This window comes from Podarcis bocagei (genome assembly GCF_964188305.1).
Source record: "Podarcis bocagei genome assembly, chromosome: 5".
NCBI lineage: Eukaryota > Metazoa > Chordata > Lepidosauria > Squamata > Lacertidae > Podarcis > Podarcis bocagei.
The window spans coordinates 31,113,786-31,136,519 of record NC_138129.1 but is presented as its reverse complement, the minus strand read 5'-3'; the positions used below and the strand labels follow the sequence as shown (position 1 = coordinate 31,136,519).

General features: G+C 45.3%; 1 protein-coding gene and 1 long non-coding RNA gene across 2 annotated transcripts in view; one reads left to right on the top strand and one right to left on the bottom strand.

The window, feature by feature from the left end:
* The window catches only part of NECAB3 (N-terminal EF-hand calcium binding protein 3), a 92,757-nt gene that overhangs the window by 5,062 nt on the left and 64,961 nt on the right, over window positions 1-22,734 (bottom strand). The window contains exons 6-12 of the mRNA XM_081196592.1: window positions 10,481-10,617; window positions 8,785-8,906; window positions 6,362-6,441; window positions 3,850-3,906; window positions 2,239-2,351; window positions 579-656; window positions 215-306 (exon numbers count right to left, since the gene is read on the bottom strand). Coding sequence (XP_081052718.1) covers window positions 215-306; window positions 579-656; window positions 2,239-2,351; window positions 3,850-3,906; window positions 6,362-6,441; window positions 8,785-8,906; window positions 10,481-10,617 — 679 coding nt within the window. The remainder of the gene's footprint in view (window positions 1-214; window positions 307-578; window positions 657-2,238; window positions 2,352-3,849; window positions 3,907-6,361; window positions 6,442-8,784; window positions 8,907-10,480; window positions 10,618-22,734) is intronic.
* LOC308588354 lies at window positions 16,479-20,546 on the top strand. Its single transcript, XR_014008629.1, has 2 exons — window positions 16,479-16,926; window positions 20,113-20,546. It is a non-coding gene; the product is annotated as an uncharacterized lncRNA (long non-coding RNA).

Below are 22,734 nucleotides of genomic sequence, written 5' to 3'. Positions count from 1 at the left end.
AAAACCCCGGGAAAATTGGGGAAATAACCAGTTTCCCCCCCTTTTCCAAAGCCATTTTTTAAGTTTGGAAAAAAAGGGGGGGAACTGGTCCCCTCCCCATTTTCCTGGTTTTTCCCAGGCCTTCTCACCTCTAGGTCTGATGCACTTTAAAAAAAAAAGCAATAAAAGCAAAATTGGAAGCAAAATTGCAAATCTACATCGATCAGTACTCAACCTGGAAAGAGCATGGTGGTCAAAAGTTCTGGAGAGTCCAATAAGTCAATGATGGCACGCTGAAACTTCTTACTGTAGTTTGATTGCAGGTGGCTGCAAAGAAATGGGTAGAGTTGGGACGGTATCTATATCAATATCAATATCTATATCAGGTGGTAACAAGAGGCAAGTCTTATGGAACCTCTTCTTCTATGGGTGACTTCTGAGATTAGGAGTAGCCAATGTGGTGCCTTTCAGATGTTGCTGAACTGCAACTCCCATCATCCCTGAGTACTGGCCCATGCTAACTGGACATCCACTTTGAGGCCTCCCCCCGCCACTCGGTCTCCCCACAAATACTGCATGAATTGTCAGGAGCCACCAACCTTCTCCATGAAGCCACATCTTGCCAAAACTCATAGAGGATGAAGCAGGCATCGCTCGACAGTTTGTGGGCAGACACACTACAGGAAAAGAAGACAGGCCATGAGGGAAAATGTTATCGTTACATGTCAGACACTGTATAGTCTCTGACCCCAGGATTCACAGCCAGCCTAGCTCTTGAACCGTCTTCACAAGGATGTTTAAGAACTGCCAGTGCTATTCAAAGGATCATTTAGTTTGTTGTGACAGCCCCATTTTTTTGCACAGCCTGCATTCGGCAGACTAGCAGACATTGAATTTTTTATCTGATGCTTTGACTTTCCACGTCACCTTGACTTTAATGAAATTGCTGGACAAGCCGATATTCTTCACTCACAAGAATTGATACTAGCCTCAAACTCTACTAAATAGAATCTGTTTACAGAACCTTTTCTGAATGGAACTGGGTGTTATACTTCATACCAGGTTGCTGACAAAAATAGTAGCCCCTTGTCAAGTTTCCTTCCACTCTTCTATGAGTCTTAAGGCATATTTACCCATGTTGTTTTCCTGCCAGTGGGAGCTGCCAGTGATGTGGAATGTGGGTGACTGTGATGAGGTCAAGGCACAGATAAATCAGCCTAACATTTTGGGGGATACTGGTGATTGGGGATCGAACGATTTGTTGATTTCAGATCTCCCAGTTTCTCATTTTTCCAATCTTAGATTTGGTTCTCCGCATTTCTGCAGCATTTTGCAAATTTCATTTTTTGAATATCCTCATTAAAATGCTTCAGCATTTTAGGTGTGCCTTTCTGCTAATAAACATTTTTTGTGTACAGCAACTACCTGTTATTTTCACTAACATATTCATTTCTATGCATGCTTCCCTCCAAATATATGCATTTCTCCAAACATTATTTGGTTGGAGAACTGCAGAGAAAAGTTTATATAAGTGTAGCTTCTGAAAGATGACTGTGTTTTGATTCTCCTATAGTTTCAGACCCAGCAAGGTCATAGTCTCATGCTCCTTCAGACCATATCCTGCCTTGAAGAACTGCCATCACAAAGCCAATTCCAGCAAACAATGAAATTGTGCCAACTTTCCCACGAAGATAATTGATTAACGCTAATACCTTCCCAAAGTTTATTATTATTATTACTGTATGTTTATTAATTCCTTTCTCACTGTTTCAATGATGAATGCTTTTGTTTTTCCCCAGTATTTGGAAGTAAAATACAGGCGGTTACTAGTACATTTCCAATTACTTAATGCATTTTCCAACAGCAAAAATAATTACAGAACTAGGAAAGGGGGGGGGGAGAGTCTGCATTCACAATCATCTGAGTGTGCAATTTTCTTTCTGTGCTTCTGTTTGTTTTGCCATCTGTACAGAAAAAGAGTAATAATATTTCCCTGTAATGAGTCTGTATCTTGTAGTGCAGCATTCATCTACTTTATGGGGGATGTTAGGTGGGCAATTTAGTTCATAGATTTTTTTTTCAGGAATAACTCTAAAGCAACCCTGTATCTTTGTTCTATATAATACCACTAAGCTGTTTGGGAGAGTGAGTTAAAATTAATAGCCTGAAGATGGAGAGTTCGACAAAAGCCACAATTGCTGTTCTTAACAACATCTCTCATCCAAACAGCCTATGAAAGTCAAACTCTGGAAGACTTACTGTAGGCAGCTGCTCTGTCCGGCTGTGATTTCTGTGTAGGATTGGAGAGCTTGGCGAAATGCCTCTAATCCACTGTCTGCCACTGAGATCTGTCTCTGTGCCACCAGGATGTGCTGCAGAAAGTGGCAGAGGCAGGAGGGGGAAGAGAGATGATGAGGGGTTATAGACCCAGTTCCAGTATGCTACATGCAATATCCCTATGATCAAAGGCAGCCCTTTGTATCTAAGGACTGCATTCCACCTAGAAACACACCCACCCAAACAGGTTCTGCAACACCCACTTATATCGATTTGGCAACTTTCTAGAAGAAACCAATGACAAACAAAGAGTAACAGAGAGAAAGATAGTTCAGGAAAATGTGTGTATTATTGCTTAAGAAGCAACCATCCCCAGCATGGTGCCCTCCAGCAGTCTTGATCCAGAGCATGCAGATAACAAGAGATCTCAGAAGCATTGACAGTGCACTATAGCTCCCCGTCATATGCAGCATATCTCTAACTGGCACAGAACACTTTTTAGCATGCATTTGGCCGGCCCATCCATCCATCCATCCATCCATCCATCCATCCTTTCCTTCCTTATGTGCAAAGGCTATGGCAGATGTTTTGGAGCCCTTCCTGTGATCATACATTGATTAAGCTCCATGAATGAGAAATGCAAAGTGAGCAAAGTTCTCGGAATGACACAATTGTTTCTGGGAGATGACTTACCCACTTTAAGTATGGTTTTAGTTCAAAACTCATGCAAAAAACTGCTCATTTAAAGACACATTGTGGCTTCTGCAATTTTTGTTGGGCTCCTCCAGACAACCCATTTATTGAGCATTCGTCCTAATTTGCTTGCATCCAACTTACATGGAGGCTGAATTGTTTTTGGTCTTTATTGCACATTAGTTCTAGTTTGGTTGCAGAGAGGTTATACTACAATGAATATTCACCCTGCATCCATCCTGATGTGTTTGTGGGGCATTTAGATGTCTCCCCATTACTCATTTGTTCATTCCCATGCTTTACAATACATTTCACCATTGCTATCCTAAAGGCAAAAAGCCCATTTATTTATTTCTTGATGTGAATTTGTTGTACTGAAGCAACAGAATGCTTTAATCCACTGTAATTGTGCCAACCTACATTTCCTGGAATGTGCTTGAGTCCTTCCAGCAAAATACAGTCTGGAGTCCCCTTTTGTAATGGCACATATTTTCTCAAAGGTTGACAGCTTTAGAAATGTCAGTTTTGATCAAACTTCTGCAGAGGCTGCCATATAAACATGTCGCCACAAGCTGGAACTAGCAGCCTCCCTTGCTGAGTGATCACAAGTCCTAGAGGACTAGACTGCAACACCACTGGCAGCCCTGGGCAGAAGAGAAAGATCTGGTGGAGGCAACTTTTCTCACCCTTGTAGCCCTGTGATATAAAAAGCTGCTCTTTCTAAAATCCCTTCCTCTACGCAGCTCTCAAAGGCATAGGAGCCCTGTCCTTTACTCCATCTGGTCGTTAAATCATCTTCTTTTGTAGCCATCAGTATATTAATAGTATCCCAAGCACACTGGCTGAAGGATTTGCTCATTTTGATTATCAAATAAACGGAGCGGTCACAATTAAACTTACAGAAGAATCTCTTCCTTTGCAGACCACATCATCTTTCAGAGGTTCCAGTCTTGGACTCTGAGTAGACAGAAATGCACAATTATTGCAAAAGGAGGAAAATGAATGTGAGAGTGTGAAATGCATAATTGACTTAATGACTGCCCTTTTTTGCCAGCATTCACAGTTGCTACAAACCAAGACTTGGCTGCCATAGAAGCAGTGCTTTCTTTCTGGGGTACGCAGGGGTACGCATACCCCTAAACATTTTGTGAATCTTTGTACTTTTGTCCAATTACTGTATTTATTTTTCCCCGATTTGAACTATAAAATGGTTATTTTCTTGAGTCAAAATGAGAGTACCCCTAAACATTTTTTTAAAGAAAAAAGCACTACATAGAAGTATGCCAGAGCAAAAACCCTGGTAAGTTGGCCTGATGCAATGTAATATATGAGAAGAAGCATGACAGACTCTTCAGATTTGGAATCCCACTCCCTTTAGGGTCTAGCCTGTGTGCATCTGAGCTCTTCCCAGAAGCAAAACCAGCCATTTTTATTGGTATCCAGACATAAACCAGTGGGAGTTTTAGCAGTTGGTTATTTGATGTCTCACAGAATGTGTTACGGATGAGTGTAATGTGTAGGAATCAGGGTAACATCAGATGGTATTTCATACGTATGGAACACTCTTAAGAGACCATACGCCATAGGCAGAACTTTCCTATCTCCGGACGCAATGATTTTCAACAGAGGCAGTTCACACTTTCAGCTGCAAATGACGAGCATGCATTTATGAATCAGCTCCAAGGTAATGAGGATGATATTTCATAATCTTATCAGCAGAGAAGTCCCATCTTCTTTCATAGGCAGAATGGTAAAAAACCTGAGGAAGTGAGTCAAATGGTATATAGGAACCTATGTCATAGGAGCCTAGGAAGCCTGTCTTATACTGAGTCAGAGCACTGGCCCATCTCACTCAGTATACACTGACTGGCAGAAGCTGTCTGGGATTTAAGGCAGGAGACATTCTCAGCCATACCTGTAGAGGTTGGGGATTGCACCTGGCACCTTCTGCATGCAAAGCAGATGTTCTGCTACTAAGATATGGTCCTTCCCCAGAAAGATTGGAAAGTGGAAAGAACAATTTTTTCTGACATGTTAATATATGCATTAATGTATTGTGTGGCATAAGCTTTTGTGGACTACGGTTGACTTCACTGAGCTTATGCCATAATGAATTTGTTAGTCTTTAAAAGACCACAAGACCTTCTTTCCCCTTCCCCCCTCTCTTTTCCTTTTGCAACAGGCTAACACAGCTACCGTTCTGGAATATTTCACAGTAAACACCCTCTAGAGATGCTCCTTAGTTCTCTGTTTCATTCTAGGGTTTTGGCTAGGTTCAATTTCAGCAGAAAGAATATGGACCTTAATATAAGCTGTGAGAATGCATCACCTCCCTCTGAAGTATAAAGCATTCTTTATACATGACTGGAGACAAGGGACTCCTGGCACCATAAACAATTCTATAAAAACTTTTATTCCTTTGTCTTCGCCCTGAAAATATCCCGGAAAGGGCATAAGAAAACCATTTTGTTTAAGGACAGAACTTTATTTAGGATTTTACTGCCACTTTGTTTTGAAATATATATGATGCTGTACATTGAACAGACTCTGGGTTGGATCCAGACTGCACCTTCCACAGACAGAAAGGCTCCTTTCAGCCTTTGTGGTTCAACAGAAGGATTTTGCTGGGAGGTGGAGGGAGGCAACATTTGCCAAGTCACTCAGTCCTCCAGGGTTCACCCAAGCCTCTGAAACAGTGTGGGAGGTGGTGCTGTGGGTTACAGGGGGGTGGCCAGGAGTCACCTACCCTCTTCTACTAGCAGGAGCAATGTCTGGATCTCCAACTCATAATGTATTAGGCAGGCATTGCATGTACATATATTTGAAACACATCAGAGTCACAAAATGGGGCCCACCATATATAAGCCATTTACATTTCAGACTTGGTTGGTTAATATTGGTTGCTTTGGTTGATGCAATAAACCTTAAAAGAAAGGTTGCAAAATTTCTATTGACACTTGGCTTCTGTACTTTCCCCTCTTACTATAACTAGATATCTTAGGGTCCCTTGACTGGTAATTGTGACAGTTTAAAACTGGTTTAAAGATGGGTTTAAAGCATAATCTACTAACAAAAGGTACAAAGGTGGGGCCTAATGGATAAAATAAAAAAAATCAAATCTTCCAAACCCTTGCTGGTAGGCAAGTTGACTTTGAGAGGCTGGGAAAGTGGTGCCTGATTATAGGGTTTTATGCTCAAAGATTCCCTGGTCGAAGGATGGAGAATTCAGTCAGATATGTCTAGGGAGAACCTGAACTGCCCCAACAGGAGATGATATTAAAGTGAACTAAGTTGTATTTTGGACCAGATCCAAATGCCCTGAGAAGCAGCCAGGATCTTGGGAAAATGCATCTCTGCTCTACACAGAATCTCCATCATGTATTATTACTACCAGTTCCATCTGTTGGCCCACCTTACATTCCAGTTTGTCAATAAGCTGCTGTAGTTGGTCGATCTCAGCTGTCCACTGGCTGTCAGTTTCCACACAAACACCTGGATGCAATGGGAAAAAGGGAGAAGAAGGAGCTGAAATCATGCAGAGTCTTCTCCTGCCTGTAGTTCAGCGGATAGGGAGTACTTCTGTGGTGTCAGCAGACAGATGGATGGCATGGCAAACCTTCACTCCTTCATTTTAGCACAAATTAGGCTTGTTTGCTTGTTACTCCTCCTTGACCCTGTGGCATTGCCCACTCCAGCCCACAAAGGAAGGCAATGCTCCATTCTCTCTCTCTCTCCCCTCCCCCCTCCCCATAATGGTTTCCTTGTGGTTGCAAACTTAAAGAATAATGTGCTTTGTGCTGCAACACAGACGGGACCTCTGCCTGGAAAATAGCCATGACCACTTCTGACAGGTTTTCATTTGTGAATGTACTTTCTTACACTGCTGGTGTTGTGATGAAAACTGTAACATGGGAGAGCCCTGGCCTGTGTTGGCTCACAGATCAGAAATGGGCTTTCAAGCTACTTCCAGACTTGTTGTTAGAACAATGCCTCAGGGCCTAACTAGATGTCACATGGACTGAGTGGTTGCCACTTGCATGGTGTGACATCACACCCAGCATTTCCTGACCCTTGAAAGCAGTAGCCAGTTATTTGGAGTGAAAGGGGTGGAGAATGCAGAAAGTGATGATATCACATCAGGTGTTTCTTTTACTTGACATTACTTGGGAGATGTGGGCTGGAGGCAGTTCCCTGTAGGGTGGGGTGGGGAAAAGGATCAAGCTGGAAGGCCTGACCTAGAATTAGCCCGGCCTTGTGGGCTATTTTGATAAGTGGGTGTGGCCACCATCTGTCAGTCACCTGACTGCACAGTGCTAAGGTTAGAGATAAGCTGCTTTTTATTATCAAAGAGCACATAGGGGGCTTGTCTCCAGTCCTAGTGCTGTGGAGATTAGCACTAAGATCGGAGATTCTCCTTTGACTGTAAAAGGATAGCTAAAGACAGCAGCAGAGGCTTATCTCTGATCTTAGTGCTGTAGCACAGTCTAAGGTCTACTTAGGTCCTGATTTGCAGCAATTCATTAGAAAGAAAGGCACAGTGTTTCTTCTTATGAAGGCATTAAGTGTGCCTACCTTTTGGTGTACCTCTTGTATCCCTCATGTACACCACTTAGAAATGGCAGTATTAAGTGCTGTATAAATTATTAAAATAGGTAAATAAATAATTTGTGTCCCTCGCATGCTGACATCAGCATCAAATGGCGACCTGCATGAATAAGCCCCCGTGTATCAAACTCTGTACCTAGAATTTCCATATAACCTTTCATGACCATGTTTTTTTTCGAAACACAGCACACACCAAGTCGCCAGATCATTGAGTAATCAAGGCTCTGTTCATGTGTTCTTTCACATGGAGGACACTAACATGTAGCAACAGGAGTGGGGCTGTGCTTCAAGTCCTGCTCTCGATGCGTGGAGTCCTTATGCATGTTTCATTTGCATCAGGGGCCTCTATTATATGCATGAGACCTCTGTGCTCAAGATGCTGAAGTTCTGGTGATAGGAAGATGATGCAACGGTGGGGTGGGGAGGGGTGTAACTAGAAGCATTGTCCTGCTCTGCTGCTAGATGTGAGCACTCCAGTGGCGTAGCGTGGGGGGTGCAGGGGGGCCGGCCGCACCGGGCGCAACATCGGGGGGGGGGTACGCTCGCACTCGCAGCTCTCTGCCCCTACCTGGCTCACTCACTCTCACTCACTGCAGTGCTGGCTGTGCGAATCCGATCCGAGCCGCTGGGTCGCTGCCCACTGTGGAGGGGGTGGGTGCCAGGCGTGCGGTGTGGAGAGAGAGCGAGAGACTATCTGGGGGAGGGACAGTGTAGCGGCCGCCCAGCGCAGCGCTGAGCGCGGGAGAGAACCACACCAGACCAGACCAGGCAGCAGCAAGAAGAAGCTGGCAGCGGCGGCAGGTTAGGGGTTAGGGGGCGCAAATTACTTGCCTTGCCCCGGGTGCTGACAACCCACGCTACGCCGCTGGAGCACTCTACATGGGAGTAAACATGTAAACACGTTTTACTATGATTTTATATGTGTTGTAAGCAGCCCAGAGTGGCTAGATGGATGAGTAGTAGTAGTAGTAGTAGTAGTAGTAGTAGTAGTAATAATAATAATAATAATGTCAATAGTGCTCAAGTGATGAGAAACCAGGTGATGCTTATGGCTGTGTGCACCAGGCCATTGTTAATGGTGGCCAGGGAATTTGTACAATACTTTCTTACTGCATTCAGACATTTTATACCCTATTTTTTCCAGAAGCCAACCCTCTGCTTCTGGCAGTGAAGCAGCCAGCCTCATATCAATGTGAAGTCTGACAAGAGGGATGGGAAACCTGCCAGTACCTGTGGTGAGCATCCCCGAATAAGGATCTGTTGGAGACAAGCAGATGTTCTTCTGAGCTCTACGGCCACATCTTTTAGCAGTGCGTGGACCCACAAAAGCTTCTGATTTGGTAACATCGTTCCTGAAAAGCACAAAATGAGATGATGATGATGATGACGACAACAACAACTGTATTATTTTTTCAATGTATTACTTGCCCTTCACCATCAGGTCCCAGTTCAGGTTGCAACAATTTAAAATTCAATATTAAAAACAGTTAAATTATAGATGGGGTAAAGAGATGTATCTTCAGCATTCACCAAAAACTGTGTGATGAAGGTGGCAGACACACACAGCTGCCATAGAGAATGTCTTCTCCCAGGACACCCCCCACCCCCCAACCCCCCCTCTGAATAGGGCCTCCTCTGTTGTTCTTAACACCCAGGAGGGACTGTAGGGAAAGAGGTAGTCTTTCAGATATTAGGGGCCTAAATCATTTAGGGGTTTAAACCTTAAACTGGGCCTGAAAATAAACTGCCACCCAAAGCAGCTGTTTTAAAACAGGGGTTATAGGAGTGCTAAAGAGAATCCTAGCCAGCAATACATGGCTAAGAGTCACTTCTGCTGTGTGAGTTTCTGCAAACAAGGCCCCTCATTCTTCATGGCAGGAGCACAAAGGAGGCATACCCTAAGCACACTCTTGGTCTAAAATCTGTGGGGGCTTTTTCTAAAGCATTGTATTATTTACTAGTACTGTAATTCTGAAAACTTCAAGGATACGAAAAGTGGTATCTGCTTTGGGAGATCAGATCTAATAAGAATGAAATATTGGTTCTTCTCAGTTCCTGTGGGTTGCTTCTCCCTGGTGGCAATTACGTATTATTCCTGTCTCTGCAACTGAACTATGTGACAGCTCCTCTGACTTCCAGAACAGCACTGCAGCATTCAACCAGGCAGGAAATGCAGGAGCTGCTCCCAGAAATGGTGGGGACTGGGAGAAACCCTGGGCCAGAATGGGATGCTGGAGGTAGACTGCACAATCCACTCCAGTCCTGCCACTGTCCCTATTGACTTTGTGGGTAGATGAAATATCAGTAGCAAAATAAAATTCCACACGTGAATGGAGCCTATCCCTCTGGGTTTGAGACGTGGAGAAAAGAAAAGAAAAGGAAGGAAGGAAGGAAGGAAGGAAGGAAGGAAGGAAGGAAGGAAGGAAGGAAGGAAGGAAGGAAGGAAGGGAGTGCTCTGAGGCCATTATCACATGAAGTGGCATGCCCAGAGAACCTTTCTCCTCAGATTTTGGTGGCGCCTTTACATCTCTTTAGGGACGCGGGTGGTGCTGTGGGTTAAATCACAGAGCCTAGGACTTGCCGATCAGAAGGTCGGCGGTTCGAATCCCCGCGACGGGGTGAGCTCCTGTTGCTCAGTCCTTGCTCCTGCCAACCTAGCAGTTCGAAAGCACGTCAAAGTGCAAGTAGATAAATAGGTACCGCTCCAGCGGGAAGGTAAACGGTGTTTCCGTGCGCTGCTCTGGTTCGCCAGAAGCGGCTTAGTCATGCTGTCCACATGACCCGGAAGCTGTACACCAGCTCCCTTGGCCAATAAAGCGAGATGAGCGCCGCAACCCCAGAGTCGACCACGACTGGACCTAATGGTCAGGGGTCCCTTTACCTTTACTTTACATCTCTTCCCCACTCCCCCAGCCATTTCTTGTACCTTTCTCGGCCAGCCTGTTCTTCAATGGTGTCTGCAGCACATTCCAGTGAGACCTGCAGGGACTGCAGCTGGTTCATCGTCTCGCGAAGTAAGAAGCGGGTCACAAACTGTTCCATTTTGGAGGAGCTCTCATATACCTGGAGGAGTGAGGGCAGGGGGTTGGGGGACACAGCAAAATACTTCTGAGCAATCTTTCCCCAGAATCGCTACCATTGCTCTTGCTCTGTTCAATGCCCCGTGGAAACTCTTCTTTCCACCATCCAGCTGCATTCACCAAGGAAACCACCCTGCAGAAGGATCCTGAGCTCTGATGCAAGTTCAGAGCCTTGCGGCGAAGACACAGTCAGTATCACGCCGCTGCTGCACTCTAACATCTTTTATCCAAGGAATTCCAAATGCATAAATATAAAGGGGAGTTTTCAATACCCTCAGTAACAAAGAGAAAGAAATGCATTGAGATAAGAATTACTTTCCATAAATGAGGAGAGGGGGCCACACAAACAGAAGTGCTGCACTGTTATTGTGGGGTTTTTTTTGGGGGGGGGGCGGATAATAATTACAAATAATAAATGCTCAAAGCATTCTCACATAAAATTAAACCAGGAGCATATAATCAATAGATCTTTGAAATATTAGCAGGCACATTTGTTTGTTACTTTCTTTTGAAGTGTTACCTTCCCTGCTGCAATTAAGTTTAAGATATATATATATATATATATATATATATATATATACCAGTGGGCTTTGTTCAACGATAATGAAAATGAATAAATAAGAAGTGCTTTATCCACCAAGCTACGCTGCAAATGAAGAGCCTCTGTTTTCACACACAATGGAACAAAGGGATATATATATATGATTAGCCATGCTACCAGAGCACAGGTAATAATGCAATATTGTGAAGCTTCTGTTCCCCTCCATTTCTCTGTACAATTAAGATGATCCACATAAAATGGCTACTTCATCCACCCAGATAAAATGCTATTGTGAGCACAGATCTATTAGGCCTGACCTGATTATATAATTGTGGATTCAGTCATCTGGCAGAAAAGTTTCTGTCGAGAGACTATACTTTTAATCCAGTTGTAGGTGTACTTAGATGTAACAGCAGCTGTAGGATCCTTGGATTATTGGAACATAGGTTGTGCTGAACAGGTATAAAGTGGACAGTGCAAGTGCTGTTTAAAGCAGAGAAGCAATGGCAAAATAAAGGTAGTGTTGTTTCATAGAATCATAGAGCTGGAAGGGACCCCAAGGGTCATCTAGTCCAACCCCCTGCAGTGCAGGAATCTCAACTACAGCATCCATGACAGATGGTCATCCAACGTCTGCTTAAGAACCTCCAGTGAAGGAGACAAACATGGCACAGGTCTTGCAGGTCACTGCAGCAGCTCCCTCGCTATCCATGTCTTTTGGTCCTAACAGTGGCGTAGCGTGGGGGGTGCCAGGGGTGCCAGCCGCACCGGGCGCAACTTCTGGGGGGGGCGCGCTCGCTGCCTCTGGAGTTGCTGAAGAGCCTCGGGCGCAGGCTGTAGCTGGCAGCGGCTCTCAGCGCTTGCCGCGGTCCCCGCGCGTCAGGGCCACGGAGGGCGCGCCAGGCAGCCCCTCCTCACCGACGGGCAGCATTCGCCTGCGGGGCTCGGCCAGCGCGCTGGGCTGGCCGCGTGGAGTCGCCGAGGAGCCGCCGCCGCCTGCCATGCCGCCCGTCCGACAGCCGGCTCGAGGCTCCTTCCGGCCGGGTCTCCCGACGGGGCGCTGCGGGCGGAGGCTCCGGCACCAAGCGCCACGCCGCCCAGGCTCGGGTCGCTGTCTGGACGCGCGCAGCCCGCCAAACGCGCCATCGGCGGCGCTCTAGTGCCTGCGCGCCAAGACCGCCCACCCGCCCCGACGGGGCCCCCCCACCCGCGCTGGAGGCCTGCCGATGCACTGGCCCCAGAGCCGCCCCCTCCCCGCGCCAGAAAGAAGCCGCGTCGGGACTAGCCGGGCCGGGGAGGGAGACCGAGAAGGCTGCGCCGCGACGCCCAAAGACGCGCGTCTTGTCGTATTAATGACCATGGTTAGGTGTTAGGGGGCGCAAATTACTTGCCTTGCCCCGGGTTAGGGGGCGCAAATTACTTGCCTTGCCCCGGGTGCTGATAACCCACGCTACGCCGCTGGGTCCTAAATTCTACAATTTAGAATATTCATTTAAACATCCTTAAAATATCAATGACTTTCTTTCTTCTCCTTCCATGGTTCATTTTACATATCATAAATCCCTGCATATTTTACATAAACCAAACCATTCAGTATTCCCTTATTACATCCATCAAGACTTATTTACACTGTTGATTTTAACTTAATGCTGCCAACGTTTTCAAGTGTACACAGTTTCTCCCCATATATTCAGTAAACATTTCCAGTCTTCTTTAAACATATGTTCTTCTTGTTCTCTTATTCTATCCTCTTTACAAAAGAGAGATATTAAAGTTTGTTACGTATATCTGATTTTATTAGGAAGGGGGGGGGAATATAATATGAGCCTTCGATTCTAGCACCACATTTATTTTGCATTTCTTAGCTTATTGAAATTTGCCACCTGACTCTGAAACTCTAAAAGGAAGTACATTGTGTAAGATGCTGGTGATGGCAAGTATCCATAAATGGCAGGGTGGATTTTGAACGAGAGTGTCAATCCATCTCCAGAAGACCCAAATGCATCACATTATTAGTGCAATTAGTTGATTAGTTCCTATGGAGGTTTAGATGGATGTTAAGGGGCTCTGTCCTCTGTGAAAGGTCACTCAGATGACAAGTGCTATGACTCAGTGGCTAAAGAAGAGGTCTTTAATCCATGAGAGCTGGGCTGAAGTTCCACTCCTGCCATAGTGCAGTCTTGGCTAAGTCTTGAGCTTGGTTCCTTGTTTGTATTGCAGTCAAGCCCTTTGTGGAAGTTTGCACTGTATTTGCCAGCACAAAATGGAAGCTGAAGAATGACTGGGCTGTGTGCTTTTTACAGCCAGTCCAACAAAGCAGATGGAGAGGAAGACTAGCGATAACAGCAGCAGCAGCAGCCTTTCAGACTAGTCAAAAGCTTTCATGACTACCTGTAAAAGTAGTTTGGTATTATTAGGTATGTATTCCCAGGGCTTTTTTCAGCCGGAACTCACCAGAACTCAGTTCTGGTACCTCTCAGGCACCATTGCCATTCTAAGAGAATGAGGGAGGTGTTCATAGTGAGTTCCAACACCTCTTTATCTAGAAAAACAGCATTGTTTATTCCCATATTGCGGCAGGATGTGTGTGGGGGGGGGGTTGAGTATGAGAGAGGCTTGCCCAAGGATCCCACCCAGTGAGTTCATGGCAGAGGCAAGATTTGAAGCAGGAAGTTCCTGGCTTCTCAGTGAGCCTCCTTGCCCACAATACTATACCAGCTCTCAGTACTGGACTTTCCTGACATATCCCGATGATGCCATTTCCTTGCACAGACAAAACTAGACCTTTGAAACACATATATTAGTTTTTTGTTTTTTGTTTTCCTGAACCACACATATTTGGTTCAACCTGTTTCTTTGTCTGTTGCTCAATGGTGGTGCCAGCTATTTATTTATTTATGTTAGGGAATGTTTGCTCTTCAACCAAAAAGGATTCCTTGGGTAGCTTACAAATCACAAAACAAAACCCCCTGTCCCTGAGGTTACAGTGTAAAAATACATGACACCAAAGGAAAATGGATTGGAAGGTAGGAGGAAATAAGCAAACTCAAGTTCAAGTTCTTAGTTACATGTTGTTCTAATGAACAGCTTGAGTGGAATGAGTTGCAGAATGTACCTCTACAGAGCCCTCCAGTGGTAAATATGGGAATAAGAGTTGTTGTGGCTGATGGAAGGCCTAACGCAATGGAAGCCTTAAAATGTTGCTGAAAGACATTCCACCATCCCTGGCCATTGGCCAGGCTGGCTGGGGCTGATGGAAGTTGTAATTCAGCCACATTTTGAGGGCCACTGGTTTGTGATCTCTGGTTTAAAGGCCTCAATAAATTAAATGTAACACTACTCAGTTGGTAGAGCATGAGACTCTTAATCTCACGGCCAGGGGTTCAAGCCCCACGCTGGGCAAAAAGATTCTTGCATTGCAGGGGGTTGGGGTCCCTTCCAACTCTACAGTTCTATGATTCTACTACTAATAAAAATAGTAATTTATGGTCCACCCTTTTCCCCTTAGGTCCTAGGGTGGGTCACAACAGTTTAAAACAAAATACAATCACTAGAATAAGCTGAGTCTTAAAATATGCATCTCAAGTGTCAAAGGCCAGGTTTAAGAGGTGCTCACAGGTCAGCACACCTCATGAAGCAAACAATGTAGTGAAGATTTCCTAAAATACTATATGCCTAACTGAGGTGCTACAAAATTCTATAATCGATTGGTTGACCAAAAGCAAAACTGTTGTCTGAAACCAATCCTAAAACATTGTCCTGTTTGTGTCTGCCACCCCCAGTTCAGCTGTTCGCTGGTGGCGGGAAGTTTTATTACAGGAGCCATCATGAAGGCCGACGCAGACAGAACCATTTCTGTGTAGGAGATAAATTACCAACTAACGTAAGGAGGCAATGAATAATTAGATACCAAAATGGGGCTCATAAATTAAAGAACAGGAAAGATGCCAAAACTGCACACAATAAGCTGATAGGGGGGGGAAGGGAGGGGCCATTTTACCAAGGTAAGTATCACCCCAGTGCAATTTCTGTGAGATACTCCATCAGCTGACAGCATCTGCCTGGTTGCTGCTCTGAACAATGCACTTCCATTTCCATTGAAAGGGAGGAAGAGGGATTTTTGATTCATTAAGAGCCAGCACACCGCAGATTAGAAGGCAAACTCCAGTGTACATCCTCTGGCCACAGGAGCTTCCTCCTCGTGTTCCTTTTCGCTTCATAAATATGCTAATTTCCCCTTTCTTCTGCATTCCTCCTTCTTTCAAAATTCCATTTCATGGAGACATGATGAATCTACTTTCCAGCTATCTCTGCTTTGCAAAATTATCTTGGAGAAACAATCATGCAGTGGGGTGTAGAATCTGTCTCTGGGTGTTTCTAGTCAGGGGCTTAATATTGCAAGGATATCATTTAGATGTTGGATGATTGTTAACAGGTTTTGTTTTTTTTTAATAAAAAAAATCTTATCCTATTTTTGCTCGAAAGGGTTCATCCAGGTTAAATGGGTGAGAAATGCAGGCTGGCATTTTGGTGCCAACCACATCTGAAAGACCCTGTCCCTCATAAATGGAGATAAAGCAACAAAGAAGATGAAAAGCAAGAAAACTGCAGTGATTAGGTCAGATCTGGTCACATCAGGTTAGGTTTACTCAATTTATAAATCACTTCCCACTAAAGCGATTTACAACCAGTAAAAAAAAATCCAACAAAAACCTAAATAAAGAACAAAAAGCAGATTCAACAGCACAATACTGTTATCATTAGTGCCTCCCAAATGTCCGAGAAAACAAAAATGCCATTGCCTGTCACTGAAACAATGACAAGGTTGGTGCCACACAGACCTGCTTACGAGAGAGCTTTCCATAAATGGGGTGAATGCTACAGAGAATTCACGTTCTCTTCTTGCCACCCTCCAATTCTCTCTCAAAGGCAGTGGCGTAGTGTGGGGGGTGCAGGGGGGGCCGGCCGCACCGGGCACAACATCTGGGGGTTAGGGTTAGGGGGCGCAAATCCACGGGTTAGGGGGCGCAAATTACTTGCCTTGCCCCGGGTGCTGACAACCCACGCTACGCCACTGCTCAAAGGGCACACACAGAAAAGGACTGCAGATGATTATCTCAGGGTCCAGAGAGGTTCAGGTGGAGACAGGAAGTTGTTTAGGTATGGTGATCCCAAGTTGTGTAAGGCTTTCAGGGTCAAAACCAGCACACACTGTGAAATGGTGCAGGGCCCAACACAGACCTTCTAAACCAGAGGAGGTCGATGCAGTGCCCTCCAAACACTGGACTACAATTCCTATCACCTCTTATCACTGGCCATGCTTGATGGAGGTTGATAGGGTTGCAGTTCAATAACATCTGGAGAACTCCATGTGTTCTGCTTAATTCAAATATATTCCTGTTTCCTGGTTGTTGTGGCTCAGTGACAGAGAACAAAGGGCAAAAGAAGAAGAAGAAAGATCTCAGCCACTAGTGACTGCAAGGGCTCAGCTGTATATCTCTCAGCCATTGTAAGAGTGCCCTATGAACTTGGATGACATCACAATAGCACCTGGTGTCAATCTCCCAGCCACAGGGGCTTGTAGCAACATTATCATAGCTGCTTCCCCAGGAGGAGAGCCACTACCCTGGTGGCATGATGGGGAATAACATCTCCCACAGGAAAATTAAGAAACATAAGTGTGATAAGTCTTCAGACCAGGACAAGGACAAAAGGGGAATTTTAATCTGCTTGAAAAAAGACAAGGCCACTGTAAGTACCAGTCGATTAGTTGCTCCCCCATATCATCACCCCCCAAAAACACCAGAAGCTTTGTACAACTGCAGCCTTGTACAACTGGGTATAATACACATCCTCCCCCTACACAAGGTTTCTCTCCTGCCAAGCTATTTCTACATGCAGAGATTGTGCCATAATGCTGACAAGACTAGCAGTAGCGAAGGTGTTGCCCTCCAGATATTACGGGACTACAATTCCCATCATCCTTGACCATGTTACCTGGGACCGATCGAAGTAATTGCTCAACAACACTTGGAGAGCATCATCTTGGCTACCCGTGAACTAGACCCAGGGACCACAGTGTCACCACCATCTTAAGAGATCTGGGAGTGAGTGTTCTCAGCACTGCCATCCCAACTGTGGAAGGCTCTCCCCGGAAAAAGCCATCCGGGGCCTACTTTGCTTTCCATTCAGCACCAAAGAAAGACATTTCAGAAACCTTTTCAGACTTTTCAGACTTCACATCAGCCTTGTTTCTGATCCCAAATGTATAACTGTGGACCTTCACACACACCCCTCCATGTAGGTTGGTGGCGTCACATTCTATAAGTGGTGATGGTAATCTTCAAAAATATTGGAGAGATTTCCAGATATCAAGAGAGTGCCTTTTTGCACTTATCATTTATGGTGGCATAACTGTTCTTTCCATCAGGGTTTCTTTTCTGGCATATTGCTGAGCAACTTCATTATTACTCAGCTAGTATTTTGAAATGATGTACTATCCCCACCCCTGTGTACCACAAAAAAATTGTGAAAGATCTGGAATGGATCATCAATATTTGCACTTGTGTGGCATTGTGTAAACATTGCCTCAGTTTTTGTGTGGAAGGGTTGAGAGACGCCTGTTTTCCTTCCCTCTGACCACTGCGAGCTGTCAGCACGCAAGCTCTGTTCAGAGGAGGGATATACAGGGTGAGTCTTTTAAAAGAGGCCCCGTGGAACATGTGTACTCTGTATCCTTGGGGCCTCTTTTAAAGGACTCACCCTGTATATGGTGAAAGGAGTCAATGGTACTGAGTCAATGCACTGCCCATGACTTCAATTATTAGCTGCAGACAAAATTCCATCACATTAACAAGGTTCACCATAGTTCAGGCAGACATGCAGATCCTCTTCTAATCTCCTATCTTCCCACAATATTCCAGCACAACAGGCATTAAAATAAAAATGATAAAAGCTGTGAAACGGCTACCTCAGCGCTCACGCTCATAACTCTGACATTTGCTGAGGGACACAAGGGTACTTGAGGGATAGAACTACAGCAGTGGCACTTTTCTCATGAGGGCACAACTCACCCTTAGGTTGGAAAGCAAAACCTCAAAGTCACTCTCTAATAACTGTGACGTGTGAGCAAAAGTGCAGGCAATCAAGCTACAAATTAACTCTTTAAAAAAGCCAGATCAAATAGCAACAGTGCTATGATAAATGGCAAGTGTGGAAAGGACCTAATTCTTCTCAGTCAGCTCTCGAGAAGAGACGTCTATTGACCATCCAAAGGAATGGTCAACCAATGAAGTTGAAGGATGAGAGATTTGCAACAGACAAAAGGAAATCCTGCTTCACACAGCATTTCATTAAATGGTGTATTTGAACAAGATGTGGAGGTGGCTAACAATGTAAGAACATTAAGAAGAGCCTGCTGGATCAGGCCAATGGCCTGATATGAATGGTAACATATCTTTGCTCCTAATGAAGGTTAGCTAACTCTGGGTTATAGAGATTACAGGGATTTCCTGCTAGTGAGACCTACAGATTCTTCTGCACAACACACACACACACACACACACACACACACACCAGTTTCCTGTGATGCTAATGACACAATTTATTTAGTTTTGCAGTTTCACACTTTTGCTGCTTTGTCCTTGCTGTTCCTGCAACTATTTCTTCATGGAGCACCACATTCCCTATTTCACTCCAAGTCTCTCTTCTTTCCCAAATTTTGAATGCAATCAATCTTAAGAGGGAACACTATAAAAAGCTGAGACTAAGCTTCCCCAGTTCCACTAGTGCAGGGGTCGGCAAGGCTTACCGGGCATGGGCCAGATCACTCCCGTGGAGATCCTCCATGGGCCGGAAATCACTTCTGTGCATGTCCAGATGCCGGAAATCATGCCTGTGCAGAAGCAATTTTCAGTGTCTGGGCATGCACAGAAGCGATTTCTGGAACTGTGGAAGAGAGTCCCCGCACCATGCTGTGCCGGTTTAGTGCAGCGCATGGGGACTCGCTGAGCAGGTGGCTCAGTTTGGGGGCGGCTCGTGGGCCAGATAAATGGCCTCCATGGGCCACTTCTGGCCCATGGGCCACAGCTTGGGGACCCCTGCACTAGTGCATTAGATTTCAGTACTACTGAACACAACTGATTACAGCAAATCATCCACTGATCTACCAGTAGATCCCAGTCTACCTCTTGCCCACCCCCACCCTAGATCTGCCCCACCCTTCTAGGGCCCATGCCCCACTCAGGGCAACTTTAAAATCACTATATATATTGCAACATTAAAGATCTGTTTAAAAAAAATATGGCAGTGTTAACAGGTAAAAATGACCTTCATAGTACTTAGCAGGCAAAAATGTGCCAGAATAAAATGTCTTTACCAGCTAGCTAGCAAATCACAATTCACAGAACAAGGTGCGATATTGCTGTAGTCACTTAGAAGGCCCAATCTCTTGCTGTCATCAACTGTGCCTCCACCTCCAGAGAAGGGCAGGTTGATACGGAAAGAAGAAGAAGAAGATGATGATAATTTATGCCCCGTCCATCTGTTTCCCATGGGTGGCAATCCCATAGGTACATTGGACATTTAGGGCTTTAAAGTTGATCGCCAACAATTTAAATTGTGCCAGGAAACAAAAAAGCACTCAGTGAGGATGCTGCAGGATAGATCAAACACAGCCCCTCTGGTGCCCACTAACAACCTTGCTGTTGCATTCTGGGTCAGCTGCAGCACCCAGAGACTCTTCTGTTCAAAGGTAGCCACTGCAAGAATCACATGAGAGGAAGCCAACAGTGTTTAAATATCTGTCAGGAGGCAATAGCTGAGACTATGAGGTCCAATCAAGTGCTTGACTCAGGCTGCAGAAATGGATCAGGGAGAATTCTTTTGCTTGAGGGAGGAAAGTTTCATTTTATTAGGAAGATTCTGTTTTGCTTACAGGTCAAGGTAGTGCTGCTTCCTCCTCTTGGAAAGTTGTCTCATGGCTCCAAAGTCCTCCCCCTCTTCACTCTCCCCCTGGGGAGCAGGGTAAATTTTTGTGGCCGGCAAGAGCCAAGGGGCTACCGTGGAGACAGTCCCAGCAGCCCCTCATTGCCGTTTCCTTCAGCAGCCCGACGAGGAGGAGGAGATGGAGACCACCAGCTGCGGAGGATTCTCACAATGTTTTTCTTGGTTGAGGCTGAAAAGACAGGGGTCAACGCAGAAGGAGACTCCACGGTTGCCAAAAATAAAATCAAGAATTGGTACACCATACATCCAGTAGGCGTGAGAGGACCACCTGGACTGTGATCAGCAGACATTGCCAGATCAAGGGTACGGAAACAAAAACCTCCAGGACACAGGAAGGCAATAAACCAACCTGAGCATCTCAAAAAGGCTGGTCACCTTTAGTGTGTGCTTGAAAGTGGGGCGAGAACAAGGGTCTGTTCTCACGTGCTGCTATCGTGCCGATCACAAGGGCAATGTGAGGTTAAAGTAAGACTTAACGGGTTAAGGCAGAGATGAGGAGCCTTGGGTTTTCCAGATGTTGTATTCTGACTACCATCAGCCCCAGCCAGCGTCGCCAGCATGGCCAGTGGTCAGGGATGATGAGAGTTATAGTCCAGCAACAACTGGAGGGACACAGGTTCTGTTCCCGGGTTGGATATTTATCATTGTACAGTATTAATGCATGAGCATGCTAGAATCATTCAGGCAATCAAGCCCATCTTTGTAAGAGGCAAGCTACACAGGTTCCTTGAGGCTGTCAGCTAGGAAACAGGTATGGTGGTCCTAGAAAACCCAGCAGACACCATCCAAAAAATCCAGAAGAGAAGTAGCTGTAAGATGTTGCACCAGCAATTGCTGATTGGGAACTAACAGCTGTAACATTGCGGAATGTGCTGTGTAATAGGGAGAGGCCCTGATTCACCTCCCATGCTTAACTATAAGCTATGAGCATTTTGCTTCCTTTGGGTGTCTTCATGTTGGTGCCTCATGAGGGAATCAGGTTGTTTGTTGTGGGTTCCAAAGCCTGAAAACAGCCGAACAATTGAGGAGAATTCAGTGGCAAGTGGAAAGGCATTTCCACACACACCCTGTGGCTTTATTGGGTGTTTTGGAGGGAGAATCATATACCTGTTTACAGAGTACCTGCAAGGACGTCAAAGATTAAGAGTTTCTCAGCTCCAGTCCTAGCAGGCACTTTAAGAACAGGCCTCCCTCTCATCCTCTGAAGGGCCAGTCAACTCATTACAGTATTCTTTGAGAAATAACGATGTATTCTGGAAAAAAATTGGTATGTAGCTTGGGACTACAGGGGCACGGTGCTCCAAAACCACTTCCATAGCTCAGATACCATCAATTCACATTTCCATAGGCTTTTATAGTTTGGGAATTCTTACGCTACTGGATATTAGCCATGATAGGTCAAACAGAACTTCCAAGGTTAGAGGCGGGATATATTTGATTTTCTGGATGCTGTTGACAAACAACAGGGTGCCCCTGTTATATTATGTCTGGCCTGTGGGCTTGAAATACAGAATTTGCCATAGAGCAGGTCAGACTATTTGACATTCTAGACTAGTACCATCTACTGACTGATGGTGGCTCTCCAGGGTTTCAGGCAGAAGAGGTCTTTCCCATCATCTGCTATTTGATGGCTTTTGCTGGTGATGCCAGGGATGGAGCCCTATGCACTATAATCATTTGCTGTACCACCGATTTATGGTTGCTACCCAGAAAGCTTCCCAAAGCATCTTGCTGGCCTTTGTTGGGGACTAGGTGGACCCTTTGTCCATCTAGGCAATCCTTATGGTCTGCCAAATCATCACACGTTTTTCCTCTATGAAGAAGCTAAAAGGGTATTTGACAAATTCATGGCGGATAAGGCTATCAGTGGCTGCTATTCATGATTGTTACGTATTACCTTTGCTACCGTAGGTGGCAAGCCACCGTATGCCATTTGCCGGAGCTGGCAGGGGCGAGGAGCAAGAGAGGGCTACTTCATTTATGTCCTGCTTGCAGGGATCCCAAAGGCATCTGGTTGGCTACTGTGAGACCAGCATACAGAACTAGACGGGCCATTGGCCTGAGCCAGTAGGCTCTTCTTACGTTCTTATATTGTCTGTGTGGCTCTTTTTAAAAGGAAATCATTTCAAAATGATAAGTGCAGAAAATAAAACATATTGTTGTGACAGGTAAGTTGCTGAATGACAACATATGCAAAAATGCCATGTGTAAGAAGCCTGTAATCTTCACAAAACATACCGTATTTTTTGCTCTATAGGACGCACTTTTCCCCCTCCAAAAATTAAGGGGAAATGTGTGTGCGTCCTATGGAGTGAATGCAGGCTCCTTGGCTTCAGCGATAGCAACGCGAAGCCTCAGAAGTGCAGAGGGAGCGCTCCCTCCGCGCTCCGGAGGCTTTGCGTTGCTTTCGCTGAAGCCTGGAGAGCGAGATGGGTGGGTGCGCATTGACCCCTCTTGCTCTCCAGGCTTCAGGGATAGGCACCTATAGTAAAATTGCCCAGTTATTTCCCCATTTTTTATAACTGGTTTTCATTTGATGGTATCATTCTGCTG